General features: G+C 46.2%; 1 protein-coding gene across 8 annotated transcripts in view; it reads right to left on the bottom strand.

The window, feature by feature from the left end:
* nav3 (neuron navigator 3) overlaps nt 1-13,251 on the bottom strand; it is a 244,596-nt gene that overhangs the window by 145,995 nt on the left and 85,350 nt on the right. For all 8 annotated transcript variants that reach the window (XM_031815430.1, XM_031815427.1, XM_031815428.1 and 5 more), the window contains exons 4-5: nt 6,252-6,324; nt 2,235-2,409 (exon numbers count right to left, since the gene is read on the bottom strand). In XM_031815430.1, coding sequence (XP_031671290.1) covers nt 2,235-2,409; nt 6,252-6,324 — 248 coding nt within the window. The remainder of the gene's footprint in view (nt 1-2,234; nt 2,410-6,251; nt 6,325-13,251) is intronic.

Raw genomic sequence — 13,251 nt, 5'->3', positions numbered from 1 at the left:
GTCCACTCTGCAGAGCAGTACAAGATTCATGATGAAAAATGCTAACCTGCATGTCATACGAGCAGAGAGGTGAATGCTAACCTGCATGTCATACGAGCAGAGAGGTGAATGCTAACCTGCATGTCATACGAGCAGAGAGGTGAATGCTAACCTGCATGTCATACGAGCAGAGAGGTGAATGCTAACCTGCATGTCATACGAGCAGAGAGGTGAATGCTAACCTGCATGTCATACGAGCAGAGAGGTGAATGCTAACCTGCATGTCATACGAGCAGAGAGGTGAATGCTAACCTGCATGTCATACGAGCAGAGAGGTGAATGCTAACCTGCATGTCATATGAGCAGAGAGGTGAATGCTAACCTGCATGTCATACGAGCAGAGAGGTGAATGCTAACCTGCATGTCATACGAGCAGAGAGGTGAACTCAGAGTATATTTCACTTGAAACACTTTACAGCTCAAGCTAATTGGCTAATGTAACATGTCCTCATATTCCCCTACAGTTGAATACCTATATTTATGACAGACTGATTAATCATCCTGGTTTGCGTCAGATTTTTGACACACACACACATGCAGACACACACCGTATCTGGTTCTCCATTAAAACCACCACCACACAGACCACTTCTCTACTAGGAAAACAATGGCTTCCTGTAGCAGTGATGGGCTGTGGAGCATCGCATCTCGTGGGGTGTTGATTTACTAATCTCCCCCAGGGGAATGAGACGTTACTGGGCCTGGCAGACCTTGAGGAAACCCTGGCAGATCCTGGGTGTTGTTGGAAGCCAGCCCCATACATTTAACTAGCCCTCTGGTTCCTGGTTCCTTATGGCCTCCTGGCCTACTTCTGCTGTGTGACATCACCAAGGCCCGGCTTGGGGTATCGGACCCGCACCTGTCGCTTGTTGCTGCCTCTGACTGGGAGAGGTCCCAGAAAGCTGAGGCCCGAGAGGGAGGAATGAGGGGCAGCTGTGCCTCTCTGTGCACCCATAACCAGGCTAATACCCCTGGACTCAGTTATTCAGTTATAGCCTCTCAAACTCTGCCCCTCCTTGCCTCTCTCCCTCTCTAGCGTTCCGCAGTCCTGACAGTGACCAGAGGATCAACACAGGGTACCTCAGAATACATCCATACACCAGCAGCAGGCCAGACCAGGGCCTGGTTGGGAGGTGTAACCTGAGCTCGCCATGGGAATGCCACCCATCTGTGGCACTTTAAACCTCTCTTCAGATGCTTCTCTCAGGCTGGGCTGTCTATTTACATCACATGGGCCTGGATCCCTTCCTGTTTTTATTGCTTAGTGGGCAGAGGCAGAGTCCACTTTCTGTCTACTTCTGCAATGTGTTGAAATGTTCCTCTGTTAGCTCCTATCTGTTTATTAAATGGTCAAATGTCTGTCTAAACTACTGACACACAGCTCGGACACCCATACATACCCCGCAAGACAGGCCACAAGAGGTCTCTTCACAGTCCCCAAGTCCAGAACAGACTATGGGAGGCACACAGTACTACATAGATCCATGACTACATGGAACTCTATTCCACAGTACTACATAGAGCCATGACTACATGGAACTCTATTCCACATCAAGTAACTGACGCAGGTAGTAAAATATGACTTAAAAAACAGATTAAAAAACACCTTATGGAACCGGGACTGTGAAGCAACACAAACATAGGCATCGACACACACACACACACACACACACACACACACACACACACACACACACACACACACACACACACACACACACACACACACACACACACACACACACACACACACACACACACAATAACATACGCACTATGCACACACATACACATGGATTTAGTACTGTAGATATGTGGTAGTGGTGGAGCAGGGGGCCTGAGGGCACACCGTGTGTTGTGAAATCTCTGACGGTATTGTAATGTTTTTAAAAATGATATAAACTGTCTTAATTTTGCTGGACCCCAGGAAGATTAGCTGCTGTCTTGGATCCATAATAAATACAAACGGTGTGAAATTACATAGCAGGGACCTGTTTGGACGAGACAAACTCCATTTGAACCGTACACCAGTCAAGATATCCCAAGATCAAATGTGTTCAGAAGCAAAATAACACACCAGCATAGTGGCTGCAAATGTGACTAGTAAACCATTAGTAAGGAAAATGCTAAACTGACCCAAAATGCAGCATCTAGCGGCAACTTCACCCGGCGCCATTTAGGACAACTGAGCCTACCTGGACTGCATCTCTGGTTGCGTTTTGAGGGGGCTGGCCGGCGCCGCCCCGGTGGTCTGGTGTGTAAGCTCTACCAGGGACTGGTAGTACTGCTGCTGCTGTTGCTGCTGCTGTTTGTAGCGTGACAGGATGAAGAACAGTCCCAGGATGGTCTTTAGATTCCCATTCCGGATCTCTGACGGGTAGACAGGGGAACAGAGCACATCATTATCAGGAACGTGGGTTCAAATCTAGCTGCTGCCAACAATACGGAAATGTATGCACGCAGTACTATAATTGGTTTGGATAAAAGCGTCAGCTAGCTAAATGACATATATTAACCGCCCTGTGTGATTCCTGGCTTGGCTAAGAGAAGACACAAACACACATCTGACACAAGGGAAGTGAGTATCTAGTGTTGTTTTCGTCTCAGAATGAGGAAGTGAGAATGAAATAGTGAGTCAGGTACAGTGTGCTATTACTAACGGAACAAGTGTCTAATTTAACTGTAACCGTGGCAACCTATTTTTGAATTTCGTTTTGTTGATATGGACTATTTCACAATTATTGCACTAGGGATTCACCTAAGACCACTGGCTGAGTGACTTCGTTCTCGTGAGAAATGGGTTCTGACTAGGTTGCACACATTCACTCTAAACTTACTCTAAAATGATTTTAAAGTTCACTTCTCCCTGCAAAACAAAGGGAGCCTATCAACTGTGATATGATTAATCTGAAATCCAGGAATGAAAATGTATCTCTCCACTCAGCCCCCGTCATCGGAGCGCTAACGCATCCACTTGTGAAATGGCTTTTCATATCAGAATAGCTGACACAGAGGCTGTTTGAAAGATTTCAACAGCTGACACAGCAGTTTATGTAACGGGGCTCAACTTTCTTGGCCTGTTGTTTGGCGATTACAAAAAGTTGGAAAGATTAATCTTTACGTTTTCGATTTCAAACTCCAGGAAGCAGTGATTTATACTGTTACATTGCAGCAGTCCAAACAGGCAGTATTCACTCGAAGAACGAAAACGTCCCACATTCATTCGGCAAAGCAATTTGTCACTGGCCACAGAATAATTAGAGATTTACTGTGTAGAAAACAATAGCACAACAGAAATACAGTGCCTTTTGAGGTTCCTATTTGAAACATGAAGGACCAGTTACCCGGAACCAGATTAAGCCTGTTTGTGGACTAAAAAACATGCTGAATGGAGAATCTCCATTGAAAGTGTTTACTAGTCCAGGACTAGGCTTAATCTGGTTCAAGGAAATCCATCCTATAGAGTACGAGATAGAAGCAGTTGACCATGTGAACATCTATTCAGACAAATACAGACATTTGATATCAATGCGACCAGTTGTCTCCTCGTGCTTCGTATGGATGTGGAACAAATTCATTAAACACAGATATCGCAGCAGGGTTGTCATTTAGAGAAAAACAAAACAGCTGCGATTTTGAGGAAAATGGAACTGAACTTGATCCAGATATCGACTAACGGAGGGAGATCCACCATGATAGGGTTTCCTCTAACGCCAGCCTGCTCTTAACCAGCCTGCTTTACCAGCCTGCTCCCACTCTTTCTATTCAGCCTGCTTCCAGAGACCCTCTCCCTCAGAATTATCCAATTATGGTTAGTTATGCTAAGCTCCATTGGCCCCACCATACAGGAGCACATGTCTTATGCCCAGTTTCAAAGCAACGTGGGCTAAGTGCTGTCAGCACTTCGGGGCCAGTCCTCCTTGGGCCACAGTCAGAGTATATGGGCCCCGCTTCGAGGGACTTTTAAGTGGTTGACGCGGTTTCATTTAACCTTTTGTCTTTTTGGGGGGCGGATTTTACGAGCTACAAAGGACTTCGGAGGAGGTAGATGGAGGGTTCTGCTAGGCCTGAATGGTACAGGAAAAGTATTGAGGAAAAATGGGCCTGCTGAACCGCTCCCACCCAATTCATCTTTCCTGGATTTAATCCCCAGACGCGAGCCGATTTAGCCTTGGCCTCTTTCAATAACATTTGACCCTAACGACCAAGGCTGAGAACTTTGACTGTAGAGAAAGAGGAAGTTATACATTTCCCTTTCAAAAGTGATATGATCTGAGGTTTTTAAACCTCGTATTATACATTCTCTTCCCCTTTCAGATACTCTGTTCCCCAACCAGCTGACAATCTGAATTACATCCAGAACTGGTCCTGACCTGTGCATCTTCCTGCTAGTTATCTGATGAAAGCAGAATATATGGACTGCTGGTTTTACAGAGTGGTGGACACAGTAGGCGTGATCACCATGTTGGGGATCAGGAGGGTGAGTATGCGTGTCCTCACTGACCCGGCAAGGAGAGGCATTTAAGTGCTAACCAGGCTAGGAAAAACAGACCTATTCGAACAGGCATCTGTGACCACAGAGATCAAGGAGTAGGTTTGGGCTCATGTCACAGTCGTCACAGTGAGAGCAGGGCCCTGCCGTCCAGATGGTTCTCCCTCACCGTACAGACCCTGCCACCACTTAATGACCTGCCACGGATGACCCCTCTCTGTACATGGCTATGAACTGCAGGAAGGACACTTTTAGAGGTTCACACCTGCTTTTAAAATATTTGGTTTAGACTAGAGCGAGTGACCCTTGAATAGATCTCAGCGGGCACGGATGAACCTATCTGCGGGTTAACTGGTAGAACTGAAAAGCGGGTGTTGAAGACCCTGGCAGAACAAAAGAGTGCTGGACATTGAATGGTTGTTGTACCGTTTGTTGGCTGTTTTCATTGAACAGAAAATGAGGAAGTCCAGTTTTATTATGCTTTGTATTAAGTCTTTGTTTGCTTGCTATGAAGTTATATCAGGGGTGTTTCCGGGACTTTGACGCATGCTATGAAGTTATATCAGGGGTGTTTCCGGGACTTTGACGCATGCGACAAACAAGATCATTCAATCTGGCACATCTGAGGCTGAGGTCGCCCACAAGACGCCTTTCTGGAGTTTTTTTCCTAGAAGATTATTAGATTGTTTTCTGGAAAAATCCTATACCCTCCAAGTACATCAAACGCCCCGTTTCTTTTCAAATTCCACGCCTCGTAAAAACTAAGCACAAGCGTATGGAGGCCTCAAAAGTCTGCAGAATCCACAGCTAATTCAATGAAGCATAGTCCTCACTAGCTTAGGGGTATATGGAATGACTGGCCCACTCCTCATACACATGGCCCAGGGGGACAGAGACCCACGCCTGGCCCACTCCTCATACACATGGCCCAGGGAGACAGAGACCCACGCCTGGCCCACTCCTCATACACATGGCCCAGGGGGACAGAGACCCACGCCTGGCCCACTCCTCATACACATGGCCCAGGGGGACAGAGACCCACGCCTGGCCCACTCCTCATACACATGGCCCAGGGGGACAGAGACCCACGGCTATAAAAAAGTAACCCAATAGCCTGTATATTTAGGTACCCTCTTCTATTCCAGACTGGCAAAGTCACTTTGCTGTTTTTAGGGGGACAGAATTTAGAGTATCTGGTCAGAGTATTGGGACGGCTATTTGGGCTGTTCCGACATGTCAAGGGCATCGTCACTTCCCCAAACTTTAGAGGGGAGTTAAACTGACGGGGGTCCAGGAAACAAACACTGGTCTTAAATAACAGTTGGCCAGTTACTGTGGGGCAACTTCAGACATGTTAACACCCATACGAGTAGGGCTGTATATCTGATTCATAGCAGCTTGTAGGAGGAGAGTAACCTCAAATGGGCCATTCAAAAACTATGTGTAGTTAGGTTGACCGATCCTGCTATAACTCTCAACGACACATTAACTTCCTTCCATCCTGTGATACATTTTTCAGCTCGAGACCCAAATGAGAAATTCACCGTCCTTCCGTGACCCAATAACCCAAATCAAGAAGAAATATAAATAGAGTCCAGTTGGGGTAGCTTAAGAAACCGTACAACCACAGTCCTAGTTCCTAGCCTTGTCTCAAGCCTCATGGGTTAACAATCATCATTATACATTCATCTTCATTAAAAACATAAGAATTCAGTCTTACCTTCTGAGGAGAGCCCTTGTACATTCACTCCTCTTGCATCCAGGAAACTGAGGCAGGCGTCCAAATTCTCAGTCTGAGGACAGAAAGAATATGAGGAGATGAACAATAGTCAGTGGAGGAAAGCATGGTGGTAGTGGAGGACTGTCATGGAGTGGCTACTTAACATTCAATGTGCAGAATGTCTCAGGGGGACAGAGTTAGGGGCTGATCAACCCATTGGTCATAAAGCACCCATTGTCTGACTATGGCAGAGCCCGTTTGACCCGAACGTGACACAAGGAGTCAGCCGGGCCGTCTGACATAGTGACCACAGTGTGTCCCACCTACACAGCCCACAGCCCCAGCCCTGGTCAATATGCAGTATGTATACAGTACAGGAGATGTGGCCCACTTGAGGCCAATTACGACACAATACACAGCTGACAGGCAGCAGTAGAGTCAACAGCGATACTCAACCTCCCTCAGAGTGACAAAGTTCTACTGAGATCTAGGCACTGACCCTTTTATATATGAACCACTGTGCATTCCTTGAGAGTGGCTAACGCCTGCCACCGTTTGCATGGCGGGTAGTCTCAGCCCTCGGCACAGAGGGCTTTCATGAGAAGGTCACCACAGGGCAGAGAGCTCCACTGGGCCGTATTGTACTGGGGCTGTTGTGAGGGCGGGCTGGGCTGGCTGGCTAGGCTGGGCAGACAGGCGGCGTCCAGCAGTAGTGGAGTTTAATGGAATCCTTCTCCGTGCTGCTTCAGTCTAAACCCTAACCAGCCCTGAGGGGAAACGCCCCCCAAAGGAACAGGGACACCATCTCAGTAGTCTGGTCTGGAGTCTGACCTAGACTGTTGACTAAATGACTGTAATATAAATGCACGTCAGTGATGACATCAGACTTTAATAAGACAATAGAGGAGGACCGCCGGGCGTCTCTGACGACGCCCTCGCTCTCGCCTGCCAGCCCTCTCAGATCCACACACATCTTGGTTGTGACTACATTTCAGTTGTAACAAGAGCACATTCTGTAGCGTATCAACATTACACGGATGGTGTCCAGCCCCAGCCTGGCCCTGACCCGTCTCAGGGTGAAAGGAGGTGTATTTACAGCCAGTCGTACAGACGGGTGGGTCTCGTCTGACTTCAATGTAATGTACCACTCCAGCCTCCAGCCCTGCACCAGCCAGTGGTAGCCTGCAACAGAGAGGGCCAGGAGGATGGATGGCTGTTTACTCTGCCTGTATCAACAGGGTCGGGACCAGAACATGGGGATCACAGCCTGTTCATCTGCCTCCACAACACAAACAGAACTTGAAGGGAAAAAATAGGCACAGATGTCGGGCTGTTCACATGTGGTATGTTCCACATATGCTTAGCCAGACACCCCCAACAACCTAACAGTTTGATTATACCCTTCTCTCGTAAAAATGTGTTTGAGACATTCATCTCAGCGGAGTGACGTGCTGAGCACCGTACATTATGGTCATCATTCCCCAATTAAGTCTAGTCTAGTTGGTGAAGTATCAAATCCACATTGGTGCTGTTCCATTGAGGGCGGTTGTGGGGGAAAAAAACAGAGGCTACCAGACAAATTGAGATGAGCACAAAGCATCTGTGGAAATTAGTGTGATACAAACACAGATGAAATGTAACTAACGGGACACGCATGGTATCACCTCAGCCTCCTTGGACTAATGTTTCAATAATTCTGTTTGAAACGGCTACTTTCAAAATATTTACAACGTCAAGTCAAATATCCACGGATGCCTTCACGCAGCTCCGTGCATCTGTTGGCCAGGCAGGGAGAGGGGGAGGACAGAGACTAGAGAGGCAGGGCATGTTGAACGGGCGACGCAAAGACAGAGGAGTCAACCCATAGGAAAACAGACAGTAGATCTGTCCGGGAGAGTGAGAGACCTGTATCCTGTCTGTTCGTTTAAAAAAAAGACAAAAATGTAACCGATCAAATCTGAGGCAATGTTCTGCAACTGACGTTCTGACGTTCTCACCAGAGAGCTATTAGATCAGAGCTGATTATCTTCTGTCAGTCTTTAGATTTAAATGACGGAAACAAAGCTGAATGGTCATTTAAAGCGTTGTTGATAAGTGCAGCCTTAATGTTCCACTGCTTTCTGGCTAAACAAACTGCGAATTTTGGTGGGTGGTTTGGCTTTGTCATATATTTTAACTGCTTCTCGAGGAACTCGGATCATTTCTTGCTCCGATGTAAAATGGACATTTTACAGATCCACATAAGTCATTAAAAGCCATTTGGAAATGGAACATTTTGATGAGGGAAATTTTTACCAAATTTGCACTTTCGGGAACTGACAAGAACACAAACATACACCACTGGAAAATGACTGCTGATTTTAGCACAATTGACATAATACTGAAGTCATCTTGTTCAAGTTTATTGTTGTTGGCGTTATAATCATCGTAAATCAAACCATGTTTAATTCACACACTGCACAGATCAAAAGATGAGACTCTGATGCTGAATAAATGTTTGCAGTTTAATTTGCTCACATCGCTCCCAAGTCCCAAAAATGTGTTTTGAGGCACTTTGGGTCTCCAACGGTTTCAAGTAACCGCCACATTTGGTAAGTGTTATCCCTCAGACACAACTGTCAAATACAAATGGGCCACGCCTCAATTACAATTGATCTTCACCAAAAGCAATCTGTTTTCAAAACAACACAGAATACCTTGCGTTGGTGCTTCACCACGGCTCAGAACAACACAGAATACCTTACGTTGGTGCTTCACCACGGCTCAGAACAACACAGAATACCTTGCGTTGGTGCTTCACCACGGCTCAGAACAACACAGAATACCTTGCTTCACCACAGCTCAGAACAACACAGATTACCTTGGGTTGGTGCTTCACCCACGGCTCAGAACAACACAGATTCTTCATTCTCATTTTACCCTCAGAGAAGCCATGCCGCCTGTACTGCCACTAACTCAGTGCTATGCTAAGAGTGCTTCAAAAGTTGGCAGGGACCCATGTAAGCTTTTTTACTTTCCAAACCTGTTCCATTGAGTTTGAACACTGTCAGAACAGAAGGGTGAACACAGCACACCCGGCTGTGGTGGTGATGGGCCATAAATTCCTGTGGGCCCTTGTCTAATGAGTGTAATGAGCAAGCCGATGATTTAGGCTAGAACGTCACATAACTGAGATGCTTTACAGCATGATGGTGCTTTAATCACTGTAGTCGGGCCTGGGCTTTGAACTCCACATGTTAACAGGCCGACGAGGCCTCCTCTCGCTCTGAAACTGAAAACAGCTGAGGGAAACAGAGAGGTTTTAGGGGGAGAAGAAACTTGACCAAGACCATTTATTTGTTTGGTCTTGATGTATTTGGCTCTTTTAATTTTAAGGGGAGGGGTTTCTGGTTTAAAGAGGCAATCTGTCATCGAAACAACAACAAGGCAGCCCCCATGCCTCTGTTTTGGTAAAAAGCTGAGGGATAGGCCTGTAGAAATGTAACCACTCTCAAATTCACAGACAGAGCTATGGATGCAAGGACTGATCAAATAAATCACAATTATATTTTTACGCATGTTTTGAGACTTACAGTGTTTGTTTACATTTACAATGTTTACAAACACTGGAATAAAACAAGCTTATATGTTGGGTTCTGATGGGGTCCGACAGTTGAAAGACGGTCATGAGGCATTTAGTTATTAATAGTTCTTCAAGAATCAATAGTTATACCTATTGATTCTTGAAGAATATATCTCATTCATTTAGAAGTCCCAAAATGGATGAAGCAAACTACAGATGTCCCCTTTAAGGCTTTTTGTGATGTATGTTACAGCAAAGGTGAGGCAGTTGGTGCTTTCACTCTCTGCTGCCTGCCGCTTCTGAAAACAACCTGAAAGGAAGTGGCTCATGCCCTCCCCCAACGACACACTATCGTTCTCCATTAATGTTTCCCCTCTTTTTCTTTCTCTCTCTTATCCCTCCATCACCTCAGCAGTCGGCTCTAGAGGGGGTTGACATGCTGCCTTTTCCATCGATCCCCAGCCCCCCTCAGAGCAGGCCCATCACCCTCCATGCATCCAAAGTGGGAGACAGCTGATAAGCCATGAATAAAAATGGAGTCTCTCAAGCGGTCTACTGCCATTGATAGGCACGGCTGGCACAAACGACTGACACAAACGACTGACACAAACGACGGACACAAACGACTGGCACAAACGACTGACACAAACGACTGACACAAACGACTGACACAAACGACTGACACAAACGACTGACACAAACGATTGACACAAACGACTGGCACAAACGACTGACACAAACGACTGACACAAACGACTGGCACAAACGACTGACACAAACGACTGACACAAACGACTGACACATTACAGCAGAGGGGGCTTCGATACCACATCATCCCAGGGTAATCAAATCCACTGTAAGGAGCCGGCTCCAATCTAATATCAGTCAAGCTCCGGATAGTGTGTGTTTGAGGGTTAATCTAATATCAGTCAAGCTCCAGATAGTGGGTGTGTGAGGATAAATGGGGTTATTGCATATTTTAGTTACTCAATACAGATTTTGGGTGACAGTCCTAATCATCTCCACTGACTGGTTCTTTCATACGGCTGTCAGATAGGGCAGGTTTTACACAAACCTTGGAAACTTGGGAAATATACAGTCTCTCTCCTATGTTAATGCACTTGTGTTTTATTTGATTTCCCCTGTTCCTCAGTGTGAAGAGGACTTCATTAATAGTCATGTTAGTATTTCACGGCTTTAGCAGAGAGGGCAAAGCTTCTTATTGGGGCTGGTCCTACATTGAATTGTCTTGCTGTATGTTTTCAAATGAAACTTCATTCCACCATTGTATTAATTCCACCATTGTATTAATTTTCTTGAAGACGAATACAGAAACACAGTCCGCAAAAATACAACCCTGTTCAAAAACACACAAATAGAATAGCCAAGAGGATTTTTTTTCAGACATTAAAATTCATTTAGCATTAGTATAATCCGTCAACCAGTAGCATCCACAGCTTGGTAGCTAAGAATTCACCACTACCACTATGACTTCATCATACGTGAGCCCAGCAGTGCAACAATGTGGGCGGACGTTGCTGTCGACAGGCTACAATGGGAGCTCTGTCTATCGTGTCTGAGGCTCTTCACAGAGGAGACCAGCAGGGTGAAGCGTTGGCATCTGAAAATGTCCGTCTACATAACCTGCTGACCAGTCAAGTAGCAAGGTGAGAAATGCCGCAGCTCGCACCGTTTCCTGCCACCGACAACCTCTCACGACCCCCAATACCTACAAACTGTGGGTGCATCCCAAATAGCATCTCTATTACATAAATAGTGCACTACGTTTGACCAGGGTGCCATTTAGGATGAATCCCATGTCTCTGCTCCAGGGCAGAGATTGTAGACTTTAGAGGAAAGGACATTGTGACGATCCTCAACAATTGATTGAAGCGGTGACACTACCCCTATCACATTGAAGGTGATTGAGAGGGTGGCTGTGTCGAGACGGTGAAAGGCAGAATGGAACCATAATAAAAGTCGCAAGAAAAAGTGAAGGGTCTTTTTCAGAGCTGAAATCTCTTGGAGCGTAAATGGACTGTCCATAAAAAAAGTATTTTGGGAAGTGTACCATATTTATGGAGAACACGAGGGAAAGAGAGATGGAGGAAAAAAGGGCAGAGAGAGAAAGAGAGAGCGACTGAGACAGATGGAGGCGGTCAGGAACTTCAGCTTTGTGAAGGAGAGAACAGAGATAGATCAAAGGTTAGCAATCCCCTGGCAGAACCTTTTTAACAGGTCAGCTGTTTCCCCTTTTAACAGGACATCCGTCGAGCCTCTTGTTTTATAATGAGAGATTAAAAGGGTCCATGTGGGGTAGAACTGACATAACAGGCCTGTAGGTGTTCCCTCGTCAGTTCTAGAATAGTCTACTGTGTGAAAGGGTTGCCCCCACCCCCAAAAAATGTCCTCCCATGGCCTTCATGCAGGAAGAATGGAAATTGGATGAGGGTTTGGAGCAAATCCATGGCAATGAGCAATGAGATAGAAACTCGAACAGAGATGCACAGCTTCAATCCTTCACAGACCAGCTGATTTTCATTCATTTAACTAGGCACATATTTCTACCTGGGAGAGGTGCGTGAGCTGCCAATGGATAACATTCATCAAGTAAGTGGGAGAGAGAAAGGAAAATCAGCAGGACTGTAGAATACGACGGCCAGAGTTGTGACTAGAGAATGATTATATCCAACTGCATTTATAGATGGTGAAAACACTGTTCCAACTATCCAGCTGCTCACGGCAACTTCAGGTCAATTATCTATTCCAGGGGAATTCAACTCTTACCCTACGAGGTCCAGGGTACTGCTGGTTTTTCTGGTCAACCTGATAATTAATTGCACCCAGCTGGTATCCCAGGTCTAAATCAGTCTCTGGTAAGAGGGGAACAATAACAACAAGTAGTGGAACTGGCTTTGAGGTCCAGATTTGAATGAGAGGGATATATGGCATCATAGTGACACCCAGGGACACTCCCCAGCCTCGCGTCATGAACCTTCATATGTCACATCATTACCAGACCAACTGATCATCATCTCATAAGAATAGGCTTGACAGCTGGAGCTGGCAAATCCAATAACCAACCGGTGCAATAAAACAGGGCAGATGTTGAACAGTGTAGAGCCACAAAGGAACTCACGCCTACACTTCACCCCAGGTATACATGATCCATCTAAGAGTGCTAATACCAGACTGTATTAACACTGACAGTGTCGGGCGACCGAGGTTAATGGGATGGGCGCATGCTGCGTGTCCCTCATCTGTCCGTCTTGCGCACTGCCAACAGATTGGCCCCAGATGGCGCCGGGCTGCTTCACGAGTCCTTAACCAACACCTAACTCTGTTATACCTTCCATGTGACCATTGGACCATGTGACGGGAGAAGGAACCAAGCAACCTCACTTCAACTGACTAATGCAGCCTGAGGCTCTCTCTGAG

This window comes from Oncorhynchus kisutch, unplaced genomic scaffold (genome assembly GCF_002021735.2).
Source record: "Oncorhynchus kisutch isolate 150728-3 unplaced genomic scaffold, Okis_V2 Okis09a-Okis19a_hom, whole genome shotgun sequence".
Classification (NCBI taxonomy): Eukaryota; Metazoa; Chordata; class Actinopteri; order Salmoniformes; family Salmonidae; genus Oncorhynchus; species Oncorhynchus kisutch.
The sequence above is the reverse complement of the archived record's forward strand: the minus strand, read 5'-3'. Positions and strand labels throughout refer to the sequence as shown.